The 15,216-nt window shown below is 36.6% G+C and overlaps 1 protein-coding gene across 5 annotated transcripts in view; it reads left to right on the plus strand.

Moving 5' to 3' along the window:
- The window catches only part of Blimp-1 (PR domain zinc finger protein 1), a 454,433-nt gene that overhangs the window by 425,679 nt on the left and 13,538 nt on the right, over positions 1-15,216 (plus strand). For all 5 annotated transcript variants that reach the window (XM_069832827.1, XM_069832830.1, XM_069832829.1 and 2 more), the window contains 3 exons: positions 5,824-7,154; positions 10,714-10,942; positions 13,790-13,908. In XM_069832827.1, coding sequence (XP_069688928.1) covers positions 5,824-7,154; positions 10,714-10,942; positions 13,790-13,908 — 1,679 coding nt within the window. The remainder of the gene's footprint in view (positions 1-5,823; positions 7,155-10,713; positions 10,943-13,789; positions 13,909-15,216) is intronic.

The raw sequence follows: 15,216 nt of genomic DNA on the forward strand, positions 1-15,216 counted from the left end.
ATGGATAAATGAATATATTAAACTTCAATTTTTTTAATGCAAGAAAGGGTGTCCCCAGTTTTTAATGTTATTCCCAAGGGTGCCGCAAACTTAAAAAGGTTGAGAAACACTGATCTATAGTGTGAAACTGAAAAATATAAACAGTTTGTCTGTAGCAAAATGTTTGCATACCAGCGTATCGATTTAAAGAGATCATCTGGACGCTATTTTTCATAACTTCAGCCATTTTAGTAGTACACTAAGAATTAGCATTGCCAATGGGAACAGATTTTTCTTCTCCAGTTTCCATTTTAAAATAATCCCATGCTTGTGTTTAAAATGTTGTAGCCAACTGATGCATGCTTTGAAGTTCAAATCACCAAGTACACTGCCAAAATTAAGTGCTTCTTGGGACAGAATAGGGCCTGTTATAGAAATGTTAAGTGCCCTCATTTCGTTAAACCACTTCAAGTTAGCACTGTCAACGTCTTTTGCTGCCCATATTTTTTAAACCCTTATGTTCAGGATTAATTTCACCACTTGCGACACTGTCCTTTATTTCCTTGAGTTTCTTTATGAATGTTGCCAGTGTTGAGTGTACAAGTCCATACTTTTCAGCTACTTTAAGTCCGTTTCAATTCCCTACCTAATTTATTAAATGCAGGTAATTTTTATCTCCAAACTGATTTGTTTTCGTATTACACCTGCCATCATTAACAACTAACACTCGAATGTGTAAGGCACCAGTGGTTAGGAAGACAGTAGCAAGACCATAAAGGCAGGCGAATCCTGTTAAGGGTTACGCACCCTTGAAGCAGTTGCTCTATTTCATCACACTCCTTGCGCAGAATACCAAGATTAATCAATGAAAGAGGATAGACGAAATAATGGAAAAACATCTGTAAAAGGGCTATACTAAGTAAAACACGAAAGCCAAATAAATTTTTTAATATTATTATGTTTTTATCGTTCCATCAAGATTCTCCAAAATTTGACTATTGTAATGATGGATAAAACACATTTAAAATATAGGAAATATGCCAGAACTTTATCGTTGCAACAGGGTTTATCGTTATATTGGTTTTTCTTGTACAGAGGTTCGACTGTGTACTGAAGTATCAGTATGACCTGCCAAAACCTATGTTGAACACCAGCTCCTTGCAGCAGTGTCCAGAAATTAACACATAAACATAAATATATACAAAATGACAATAAGCACTGCCTTTGGCCCCTTACCATTATAGCTTAAAGTGACTGGGGAGCTTATAGCTTTCGTCTGTAAGACCAACAGTAATCTTCTGGGTTGAATTGGAAAATGTATCAAATCAGTAGTAACTTAATGAAATATCTTCATAATTGAGTAGCATCAAGGTAGGCAATGCGAAGATATTATAGCTTATTTTTCAGGATTCACTGCCTTGTTAAACACCAGCCAGATTATATGCACCAATCACACACCAAACCCTGATTTTTCATATTAAGGAATTTTGTAACTAATTTGCTAATCAAAGATCCTCTTGTTATTGTGTTATCCAGATATTTTCCTTTGGCATCTTCATGATGCATGCTTCACAGAATTATAGTATGTAAAAATTACTTGTTCCACAGTCTACCATTCTCTTGACTTTCCAATTTCTAGTACTACACAACCCAACTACCAAACTGGTCTCAAGCCTCAAAGCATTATTTGTGATATGATTTAATCTTCATATATTCCCACACATGCAGCGTAGAAGCAGTACCAGTAGTGAAAATATATTATCAACATGTTGAGATTCATTTGTAGCTCATTCTGATGACAGTTCATTATCATATTGGATCTTGTCCGATCCAAGGCACATTTGTTGCGGACATTGTGTCTATTTTAAGCCGATTTTTTCCTTAAAATATTTGGGTTGTTACCTGTTATCACCTTTTTCATTAATTGTACATCATATCCTCATTTGTGTTGTGAAAAGGAACATAAAATAATTACAACTACAGTTATCTTCCTGCCGTCTCTGAATAGACTCTGTAATTTAAAGGTAGTGTTAAATAAATAATTACAATTACAAATATCATCTTACCATCTCTGAATAGTCTTTGTAGTATAAGAAACGTTAAATAAAAAACTACCATTACAATTATCATATCGTCCTATTACTAGTAAAACCAGTTAAGTGCAGTAATGAAAATTTTGTAAAAATACCAATTAAAACTTTATTAATGTCAATGAGTCATAATAAATTCTTTAAATAAAGTCATTGGTTTGTTGCCTACAACATTTTGGACTTATTCGATTTTACTAGAATACAGAGCACGGAAAGACAAGTTGGGAACTGTACTTAACTTATTTTACACAAAAGTGGAATTAATTTGTTTTACTAGAAATAGGATGATATTAGAGTGTCTGAATAGCGCCTGTAGTTTAAAAGAAGCATTAAATAAATTAAATATTACAATTATTGCCTTATCGTCTCTGAATAGCTTCTGTATTTAAAAGGAATGTTAAAAAGAATTACAATTACAATTATCATCTTAGCATCTATGAATAATTTAAGTTTCAATAGCATCTGTACAGGTAGTTTAAAAGAATTACAATTTACAATTATCATCTTACAATCTCTGAATAGCCTCTGTAGTTTGAAAGGAACGTTAATTAAATAATTACAATTTACAATTATCATCTTATCGTCTATGAATAGCCTCTGTAATTTAAAAGGAACATTAAATAAATTACAGTATTACAGTTATCATCTTATCATCTCTGAATAGCCTCTGTAGTTTAAAAGGAATGTTAATTAAAGAATTACAATTTACAATTATCATCTTATCGTCTGTGACTAGCCTCTGTAGTATGAAAGGAACATTAATTAAAGAATTACAGTTTACAGTTATCATCTATGAATAGCCTCTATAACTTAAAAGGAACATTAAATAAATTACAGTATTACAGTTATCATCTTATCATCTCTGAATAGCCTCTGTAGTTTAAAAGGAATATTAATTAAAGAATTACAATTTACAATTATCATCTTATCGTCTATGAATATCCTCTGTAGTTTGAAAGGAACGTTAATTAAATAATTACAATTTACAATTATCATCTTATCTATGAATAGCCTCTGTAACTTAAAAGGAACATTAAATAAATTACAGTTTTACAGTTATCATCTTATCATCTATGAATAGCCTCTGCAGTTTAAAAGGAATGTTAAATAAAGAATTACAATTATCATCTTATCGTCTATGAATAGCTTTTGTAGGTACTTTAAAAGGAACATTGAATAAAGAATTACAATTATCATCTTAGCATCTATGAATAGCCTCTGTAGTTTAAAAGGAACGTTAAATAAAGAATTACAATTACAATTATCATCTTATCGTCTATGTATAGCCTCTGTAGTTTAAAAGGAAAGTCAAATAAATAATTAAAATTACAATTGTCGTTTTATCGTCTATGAATAGCTTTTGAACTTTAAAAGGAACATTAAATAAAGAATTACAGTTATCATCTTAGCATCTATGAATAGCCTCTGTAGTTTAAAAGGGACGTTAAATAAATTACAATTATCATATTATGAATAACCTCAGTAGTTTAAAAGGAAAGTCAAATAAATAATTAAAATTACAATTGTCGTCTTATCGTCTATGAATAGCTTTTGTAGGTACTTTAAAAGGAACATTAAATAAAGAATTACAATTATTATCTTAGCATCTATGAATAGCCTCTGTAGTTTAAAAGGGACGTTTAATAAATTACAATATTACAATTATCATCTTATCATCTCTGAATAGCCTCTGTAGTTTAAAAGGAAAGTCAAATAAATAATTAAAATTGCAATTGTCGTTTTATCGTCTATGAATAGCTTTTGAACTTTAAAAGGAACATTAAATAAAGAATTACAATTATCATCTTAGCATCTATGAATAGCCTCTGTAATTTAAAAGGGACGTTAAATAAATTACAATATTACAATTATCATATTATCATCTATGAATAACCTCTGTAGTTTAAAAGGAAAGTCAAATAAATAATTAAAATTACAATTGTTGTTTTATCGTCTATGAATAGCTTTTGAACTTTAAAAGGAACATTAAATAAAGAATTATAATTATCATCTTAGCACCTATGAATAGCCTCTGTAGTTTAAAAGTAACATTAAATAAATTACAATATTACAATTATCATATTATCATCTCTGAATGGCCTCTATAGTTTAACAGGAACGTTAAATAAATTACAATATTACAATTATGATCTTGATCGTCTATGAATAGCCCCTGTAGTTTAAAAGGAACTTTAAATAAATTACAATATTACAATTGTCATATTCTAATCTCTAAATAGAGTTTGTAGTAAAATAAATTGTATAACTCTTGACTTATTCCACATCTTAAAGCTTCAGTGCTGATGTAAAATCAATGGAATTGAATAAATGAAATGCAGTCAACATGTTGATAACCATACCGTAGTGCTAACCCCCGCCCCCGCCAAGCACTCATCCTTGGTATCTAAACCTCACGAATTGTTAGAGGGAGGCACTCACAGTATAGCAATGGGTATAGAGTAGCCTTCTGTTCTCTTGTGTGCTGCAGTTCCAGTAAAGTAGAATGTAGATTAGCTCCTGTACACGTATGCACTGTCCAGCCTTGTCCCCAATTTCATTAACATTTTAAATGTAAAAATCTTCTATCCCCAATGTAGCAAAGACTATGCAGCCCCCTTACATTGCCTTTTGTGTCGTCAAGAAATGTCGTTTAAGTATAGAATATTCACTTTGTCTGCAGTTCGTAAAATTGTTTACGAAGCTTATAAATGTACAATTAACATAATTGTAACGACAGTTTTCATACACTAATCATTGTAGACCTAATAATATTTGTTTTTAATTTTTGGTTCTAGGCCCTGCCAGTGTTAGGCAGCTTACTTGTGACAACCTATGTGTATTATTATTATTATTATTATTATTATTATTATCATCATCATCATCATCATCATCATCATCATCATCATCATCGCTTTAATTTTGCTCTTTTGAGAAATCATATCCAATATTCTTCCATTTAATTTTATTTCATATTTTTATTTTTTCAAACTTTCTAAGGGGGCTGATTTTTGTAATGCTCTCATCTTCTGATATTTCATGGCCTGGTTTTTACAGGTACAGCTAACAAAGTTGACAAATTTTGCAATACTGATATCAGTAATAATATACGTCATGCATCTAGTGATAAACGTAATGTAATTTTTTTTTTCTTTCAAAAGTGTGGGGTAACTTTAATTGGTCATATTTTCTACGCAATCTTAGAAATAATGGCACTGACTTATTACACAAAAAACAGGTTTTGCACCACCACCCATTACCATAACTTTACTGTATATGTTCACTTGTTCTTGTACAAGTAAGAGCTGCTTTTCAATGCTTTATTCAGTGTCTTTGAGTTCGTGTTGTGGAATATCTGTCACAGAGTGTGCTGTGAAGTCTTTCAACTCGTCAACTGCCGTAGATTTGCTCAAGAATACTCTTTTCTTCAGATAGTTCCACAACCAATAATCTGTGATCTTACTGGCCAAGTTACAGGAAATGTGTACTGATAACACGATCACCAGACCAATCAGAAACAAAACTCGTTGTCATGGTGATGCAAAAAAAATCCCATTTCTCGTTTAATAAGTCAGAGCCAGAATTTTAAAGATTGTGCAGAAAATATGTCCAATTAAGGTTACCAGTTACTTTTGAAAACATCGATCTGTTAAAGCAATCAAGTTGTATAATAATTTTACAGGCATACAAACACATTTCTTATAATTTTTGTCAGTTTATGAAATTAATTGAGTTCATGTTTTGTTTATAATTTCAGTAAGAAACCAACAGAACGGGAGACAACTGTGGTTGTAGAACCACCGGACATCCAGAAAAATGAATATCGTAAAGTGAAAATCAAGATCTCTAAAGCATATCATTACAAAAACAAGCAGCCTACTGATTGTACAGAGAGTGTTGACGGGGGTGATAAGGACTTAGTTTCTAGCCAGCAGACTCCTGCCACTTCTCCTAGGAGGGCAGTTACTCCTAATGATGCAGTCATCATCATAGACTCGCCCCCTCCACCCCCTGCACCACCCAAACCGTACTATGAACCTGAGGTAGTAAGCAGTGGTGGAAACACAATCACCAGGCATAGCCCTCCTGCTACAAGCATTCTGGAGAACATCCTGACCAGGAATAGGACGGACACCAACAACAACAAAGATGCTCCAAACCACAGGTTACCAGCTGCCACCCCTCCCCCATCATCACCGACAGAAATGGCTTACTCATACAAGAAGTCCCATCGTTATGGAGCACTACCCTGTAGCCCTGACTCTAGTTCAAACACAACCACCACACAGCCCCTCCCCCAGATCCTCCCCCAACCACCCGCACAGTCCCCTCAACACCCACACCTCATTTTACCTCCCTTACAACCTACTCGTTTACCTCTTCACTCCCCAAGAACACCAACTCCACCACAGCCACCAGTTTATCACAACGGTCCACCGTCTCCGATTCCACATCCCGAGTTGAACTATCTCAATGGGCAACCCAGCAATATCCTTCCGTCAGCTCCAATATTCGGCAACCATGCATCGTATCCGTACGGCTTGTATTCGACACAGAATGGTGGGCTAATCCACCACCCAAGTCCACCGGCATCGACAACGTCATATTCTCCACCCCACTCTTCAAACCACATCCTGGAGAGAAGTGCTCCCGGGTTGCACCATCCTCCACCCATGATCGCGCTGCAGAATGGCGCACACATGAACGGCTCGAATCCAAACCTGCATTTGAGTCACCACCTTCTGACGCCGCTAGCGCCACTACAGCAGTTGTCTCCGCAGAGATGCGAGAGGCCGATGTCACCAGATGGGGGTGGGGGCGGTAGCTGTGGTAGAAGCGGTAGTCCCCTCAGCCCCAACAGCAGTCAGAATGGCTCCAGGGGCTACAAGTCCCTGCCGTACCCGCTCAAGAAGAAGGATGGCAAGATGCATTATGAGTGCAACGTCTGCTGCAAGACATTCGGACAGCTTTCCAACCTCAAAGTGCATCTGAGAACGCATTCCGGTGAAAGACCCTTCAAATGTAATGTCTGCACGAAAAGCTTCACTCAGCTGGCCCATCTCCAGAAACATCATCTAGTCCACACAGGTTAGTTAGAACATATTTCAGTGATGTAACAAAAATTGTGTATTTACTAAGTACCGATAGCACTACAAATCTGAAGCTTTTGCCTTGCTGGAGTTTGATGCTCTTATTTACAAACAGGTTCAAATCGTCAGAGTTGACTAAATGATGAATTACCTTGTTCTTACTTATCAACTCACAAGAACATTTGTCTTGTTGGTGTTCAATTAACATCAAATCTAAGTACAACGCCAATTATGGAATTAGCAAATACACAAACCTATATCTTCTGTCGTGAATTGACCGAGGATTTACATGAAAATGCATGTTTTTATTGATGCATCATATTGAAGTAGTACCATCATATTGATAGTCGTTCAAATCTTGGATTTAAAATATCAGCAACCTAATCACTTCAAATGAATAAAATAAAGAAAATGTAAATTAATGTTGGAAATGTGCATAATAAAATTTAAAAACAAATTTAATGGTCTGCAACAAGATGTGGTAGCTATCAATACGATAAGAATTTATTGAAAAATAAATAATATACAGTGATATATTATAAAGAAGAATAGAGATGGTGATTGATGATCTTCAATGAAGATTTTAGAATGGTTGATGCAATTGTCAAAAGAGTCTTTTCAGGAACTTTTAATTTTTTTAGTCTCCAATGTAAATTTGGGAATTGTTCCTCATGCACCAAACATAAGTCCAATGATATTTCAATCTTGAATATTATATTTATGAGCGAGAACACCACAGACAAAAATAAATAAATAGCACACTTCTCTTCATGTACTTGCTTTGGTAGTAGGCTGACCAGATTTTTTATGGTCCAGCAGGGGACATTGGCAATTTCAAAAAAAATCACAAACGCTTACCTAGTCACTCTCTGTTAAAAAGTTGCACAAAATACATGTAACAGTAGATACAATGATAGACCTTTGCACACTAAATTTGTAGAGTATCTTAACTTTTTAAAATTAAATTCATAAATATACATAACTCTTAAACATAATTATAGCCCACTAAAAATTCAACTTCAGTACTGACATATGCATGGAAGCTTTTCACATAATATTGTTCACATTGAACTCTTAACACACACATTTTGCAAGTACTTATCTGAAAAATGTATCTTTTTGAGGATCCATTGATACTCATACGGCTTCGCACTAAGTTCTTCACATGAGAAATTAAAGTTTGTTTTCACTTGTAAAAAAGCTTTAACTGTTTCGACTTTCATTCTTGACTTTTCTTCAGTCCAGATTGGAGTTCATTGTGGAGAAAAGTCTTTCAACTGATGAATTACTATCTGGAAGACACATGATTAATGACACTATTTTGAGAAGATTTTGAAATGGAATGGATTTTTTTTTTAATGTTGAAAAACATCATACTACTTTTCACCTGTTGGTTTGTCACAAAATTTATCATTTTTTGAACTGCTTAAAAATGGACGCTGTGGCAGTTCTAACGCTTCCGCACAATGAGAATGCTAAAATGACCAAAGATTCCAATATGTTTGTTATTTATGTGCTTGCCTCGAGCCAGCCCCCATGAAGTAGGAAAGAAACAGAATATTCACAGTTCAGAAACACGACTACAGATACAGTAAAACCTCGATAAGACGCGCCTGCTTATTACGCTATCCCATGTAATACACTTTTTTTGTCCAGTCGCTGTACATGTCATATATAACGTCTTTATAAAATACCCCGTTTCTTGCGCAGAAGTCCCACATAATATGCTGTTTTTGTGGACTATTTTCGATGTAATTTTCAGCAATGTACTGTAACAGCAATGAATATCTTGGTCACTGAACTCACTGGTGCCATTAACCTGAAAAGTATTGGTATTCGACCTTTTACCTGCGCATTTAAACCTTCATACTTCATACCTTAGTATACCCCACTCTCTTGTTACGCTCTCTTATTCGACTCTTTACCTGCGCGGTTAAAGTTACAATACCCCACCCTCTTGCTAATCCTCTCTCTCAATCAACATTCCTTACTTGGCCCTAATAAAATTCTGGAAATGTTTGCTGGGCAGTTTGTTGTCCCTTAGTGTATTGAAGTGTCTGTGAATGTGATTACAATGAGTGTTAAAATGAAAAGTGCTTTGTGCGTCGAAAAAATTGGAAATCTTACGAAAGTACGATGAGAACAGTACTCTTACTCAGAAACAACTCTCTGATTCATTAGGAATCCCATCATCGATATTAAGAACGATAATAAAAAATCGCGACTCAATCACTACAGCTGCGATGTCGAGAGGATATAATCGCAGGAAACTGAAGTGTGGTAAACATGAGGACTTGGAAACACGCACACGGCAAACAACTATAACTGACTTTTTTTTTCCGAAAGAATTAAGTACAGTACATATTGTAAATGTCTTTGACATACAGTATACCTTATTTTATTTCATGGAGTGCAGTTTCATAGAAAGGACTTTGCCGACAGACCTTCTACTGCCCCCTACTAATTGGTTGCCATAAATAAATGTCTTCCTTACTGTGACGGAAACCTTGTCTTCTCTTCTTATTAACCAATCACAACCTTCGTTCAGAAGAATTGACAGGCTCCCCTCAAATTCACGTGGAGGCAGAGTTGTCGCATCTTTTCCGAATTCCAAGAATCCCGTCAGTCTGACTTCGATGGTCACCAGGATTGTGGCAACTGTGCAATCTTGGGACGAGGGGACAGGATGGAATTGTCAGAGGTGTTAGTGTAGGAAGTCATAAATCTGTAAGCGAGTGTTCAAAGGAGCTCCGAACTGCACTCCTTGAAATAAAATAAGGTATACAGTAATTACATAATGGAGTAATACTATATTACCTTTCATGAATCATGTACTTCAATAGATACTGTATATAAGTCAAAATTAGTATATCTGCCTAATACGCGGTCCTGGTTAATATGCAGTTTACACCCGGTCCCTTGAACAGCATCTTATCGGTGTTTTATTGTATTAATATTAGAGGAGAAAAATTCGCTCTGGTGCTGGAAATCGAACCTGGGTCCTTGGTTCTATGTACCAAGCGCTCTAGCCATTGAGCTACGCCAAAGTTCAATCCACAGCACCGGATCGAATCCCTCTTCTCCAGTGTTTTTCCCTTTGTGGCCTGACTCCAGGTTCGACATGTTGACATTTTTTTATATTAAGTCAACTGCCATTATACAAGGAGTGCACTCAGTTGAGTGACTTGGTCGCTGGGATTCCACAGTAATATGCACTGTTGCTCAAAGAATTCTTCGAACTGCGAACTAAAACCACGTGTTCATCACTATATACATCTCACAGATGCCAGTGAAGCGAAAGAAAACTGTGCCTCCTGTGGTGTAGCATTTCTGAAAAAATACCCATAATTTTGTGGAAAAGGAAGACAAGCTCCATACTTGACAATAATTTTCAGTTGTAATTTGTAATGTATAATGCCATAGTTTTGTGGAAAGGGCCCTGATGTCTCTGCAGGAGTATTGTGAGACTACAGAACTCTGTTATAGAAAAGCAGGAAACAAATTAGTGAATTCAGGAGTGAGCCTGATAATATCTGAGGTCCATCTCTTATTTGCAGGAGAGAAGCCTCACCAGTGCGACATCTGCAAGAAGCGGTTCAGTTCGACATCGAACCTGAAGACTCACCTGCGCCTGCACTCGGGCCAGAAGCCGTACGCGTGCGACCTGTGTCCGGCCAAGTTTACGCAGTTCGTGCATCTCAAGCTGCACAAGCGACTGCACACCAACGAGCGGCCCTACACCTGCCAGGGCTGCAACAAGAAGTACATCAGTGCAAGCGGCCTCAGGTCTGTCACACTGCGGCACGTTAATTTAAATGAGAGGCTGTAGAGTGATGCTGTGATGCATAATGTGGACCTCTGTAAGCGAAAGATTCTTAACTGTTGTTGCAGATCTGAGCTGCATCATTACTCACCTAGACCTTATCGAGCCCTATGTCAAACCAACAAAATCCAAAAAGTGGTTTCAATACATTGCAGTTTGTGTGTTCAGTAAATGTCACCAAATGGACAGAATGTAGATTATAAAACTTTTAAGCAAACCTTACATAGTCGGCTTCTTATTAACCCATTTTATGACATTAGGAATATTTTGATAGTGATGTAGGCTTAATTATACAGGGTGTTCTGAAAAAAGGTTCCAATACTTACAGAGGAAGTAGTATGCATCAAAGCAAGAAGTAAAAGTTCTACAAACATGGGTTCTAAAATTAATATCTTCTGAGAAATGAGCATCACTGTGAGAACAGCATATCTTCCACTGTGAGCTCTTTGGCAAGAAACAAATGACACACAATGCAACTGTTTGTCACTATGTATTACAGATATGAAACTGACTTACCTGACTGCAATAGTATGATTACGAACTCAATAATGTACTGCCATCTGCTTAAGTGTCCTCTTGATACAAACACAAACAAAAGTATGCTGTGTAATACACAGTGACGAACGGCTGTATTCTCTTTTCCTCATTTGTTTCTTATATATCAGTATATAAAGGGTGTTCCATTTATCTTGTGCACCTATTATAACTTTTTTGTTTGGATAGGTGTTGGAATTTTTGTTTTTGAGAGTTATGTTAGAACGAGGGGCTAACATGAGTGTAGATATTTGTTGCATATAACTACATTATGGTACAAGATACACGTGACATCATCAATTTTTCAAATAGCACTACATACTTTAATCATGTTACATTGATTACACACATTACGACGACTTCAAAAATGTATCACAATGTCACCTTCCCAATCAATAACAACAACAAAATGCAAAATAAATGCCATCAGAATGTGCCATTTGTTGTGCATTAACTTACACTAAACGAAAGACGACTGACGTCCGTACACATCGTATGTTGTGTGTTTGCCGTCTTAACATGTAAACAAATCACTGTCGACGCCACAATCCACGTACAGTGACCTGCATGTTCTCCGGACCTGTCGCCGCTCGACTTCTTCCTGTGGGGAACTGTAAAGAACAGTGTGTACCAGAACATTCTGACAACACCAGACGACATGCAGCAATGCATTCGACAGGCTTGTGTGTCCATTCAGCCAGCAACATGCCGGGCAGTCATACGGTCTTTCGGGGAACACCTTCGAATGTGCATTAATGTGAATGGTCACCATTTGGAACATCTTCTGTAACTCTCCAAGCATAACATTATCACATTGGAAGTATGTTTTTGTTTCGTTTTAGGAAGATGACTTTGTGATACATTTTTGAACTCTTCTTAATGTGTGTAATCAATGTAACATGATGAAAGTATGTAGTGCTATTTGAAAAATTAATGACGTCACGTGTACCTTGTGCCATAATGTAGTTACATGCACCAAATCTCCACACTCATGTTAGCCCCTCATTCTAACATAACTTCCAAAAACAAAAATTCCAACGAATACCTATCCAAACAAAAAAGTTGTGATAGGTGCACAAAATAAATGGGACACCCTGTATATCAGTAACAAATAAAATGTCCCATGCCATGGTGTCATGGTGTAAAGCAGCCTGTCTGGGACTCGTCCTATGAAATGCACACTGGTTCGAGTCCTCGTGAGAAGAGAAATTTCCTCATGAAATTTCAGCCAGGGCATGAGACTGGTGCCCACTCAGCATCATGATGCACTTGGGAAGCTATGATCGGTAGCAAAATCTAGCTACAGTAAAATGGCTTTGGGGTTTATTGTTCTAAACACACTATACCTCCATTCTGGTTGGATGAACATCCACCTCTGCTTTTGCCGGCTGGTTGGTCTGGGCCCTTAAAGAGAGTTAACTCCAAGGACGGATCAAATAAAATACACTACAGTGTTAAAGAAAGTACATATGAAGAGTACATGGGAAAAACAACAAAGTCACAATTCTCATAAGGACGATATAATCATCTAATTCAGTATATTACTGCAAACTTCAGTTTTTTTTTTTTTTTTTTATCAAAACTGGTGAAGGAGAATTGAAGCATCAGCTGGAACAACGTTATAAGTTACATTTGGTAAAATTTACGGGAGCTGAAAAAAATGTGTACATGTACAACATTGTTCCAGGGTAGCAAACTTTTGGGTGGACAAATCTCACGTATTGCATTGATGGACAGTTGCAAGCCAAGGAGTATAGCAAGGTAACATGACATACACACGGAAATATGCCGAATGAAAATTTTGTAACTTACAACGTTGTTCCAGCCAACGCTTCAATTATCACCATGGATACAGTCATCCTTTCCTGGTTTTTCATTGTAACAGCAATAAATTTTGCAGTAATATACTGAATTAGAAGATGACAACAACACCCTTAACAGCATTGTGACTTTGATTGTTTTTCCCATGTATTCTTCACGTTGTACTCGTATTTTATTACTTTAATTCTAGTATAGATGATTCGCACAAGCATTGGGGTTTTCTTAAATCACCTGTCAATTTTTAGGTCTTTTTCTTATGAAACTTCTTTTTCCGCATCTCTGTCTTCTTTCTACACTATTTATTCTTGTTTTCCTTGTTCATGTGTCGCATCTCCCTCTTTTTGTTCTTGAATCTTTCCTTCTATATTAAGACATGATCGTTGGAAGAACTAATCTAAATTGACCGAATGGTAGCGTTATGTTCAACTGTAACAACTGGTTTGTCTATGCTGCAGAACACATTGGAAGACAACAAGTTGTCGGCCGAACAACATAGAGGAGGAGCTGGCTTTGGCAGCGGCTGCAGGATCCCCTCCAGGGTACTTCGAGTATGCGGGGTCCGACATCAGCCTGGGTAAGCAATAGGTCAACTGGAACAGTACAGGGCAAGTAGGTTCAACATTAACAGCACCATACAGTCATTAGTGACTATGAGATATGAAGCCCTTATTTGTGGTAATTATTGGAAGAAAGAGACAAGTAATAAGACAGGGATGCAGAACTGGGAGGGGGGGTGGAAGCTTGGGGAAACCATTGATTCCCCTTCTACAGTCTACAGGCGTTGGATGACATCTGCATGATCCGTCTGCAACCTTGTTGCAGATTACAAGGAACTGGAACAGAATGACGAAAGTACTTACGTCACTTAAACTTAATCAGCAAATTCGAATCACAGACATGGACATACATAAGTGTTTTGCCCATAGGCAGTCTTTCACTGCAAACCCAGCTTTCTCCAATCTTTCCTATTTTCTGCTTTTCTCTTAGTCTCCGCACATGATCGACACATCTTAATGACACCTATCATCTGATATCTTTTACTGCACCGAACTCTTCTCCCGTTCACCATTCCTTCCAGTTCATCCTTCAGCAGACTGTTCCTTCTCAGCCAGTGACCCAACCAATTTCTTTTTTTCTTTCTGATCAGCTTCAGAATCATTCTTTTTTCACCCACTCTTTCCAACACAACTTCATTTCTTATTCTGTCTGTCCACTTCACACACTTCATTCTTCTAAATATCCACATTTCAAATGCTTCTATTCGTTCTCTTAATTTCGTCGTAATGTCCATGTTTCTGCCCCATACAATGCTACACTCCACACAAACACTAGTCTCTTCCTTAGTTCTTTCTCCAGAGGTCCGCAGAAGATGCTCCTTTTTTTATTAAAAGCTTTCTTGGCCATTGCTATCCTCCTTTTGACTTCCTGGCTGCAGCTCATGTTATTGCTTATAGTACACCCCAAGTATTTGAAGCTGTCCACTTGCTCTACTGCCTCATTTACAATTCGCAAGTTTACCTTCTTTACTTTTCATCCTATGACCATGGTCTTCGTCTTCATTCCATACTGCTCACAGCTGTCATTTAGCTCCAGTAGCATATCCTTAGTGTCAACTCCTCTTCTGCTAACAACCCCATATCATCAGCAAATCTTACGCACTTTATTCTTCTTCCTCCTACTTTTACTCCTCCATGTTCTGAAAACAGTTCTTCACCAAATACTCGAAGTAGACGTTGAACAGGATAGGTGATAAAGGGCATCATTGTTATACTCCTTATTAAATGCATTACATCTTCAATGGTATTTAAATAAACACAGCACGTCTGTATGTTAAAAAAAAATTGTAAATATTTAAATGCACAATTTCTCTTTTAAATTCAAT

The sequence above is a fragment of the Periplaneta americana genome, chromosome 8 (assembly GCF_040183065.1).
Source record: "Periplaneta americana isolate PAMFEO1 chromosome 8, P.americana_PAMFEO1_priV1, whole genome shotgun sequence".
Taxonomy (NCBI): domain Eukaryota; kingdom Metazoa; phylum Arthropoda; class Insecta; order Blattodea; family Blattidae; genus Periplaneta; species Periplaneta americana.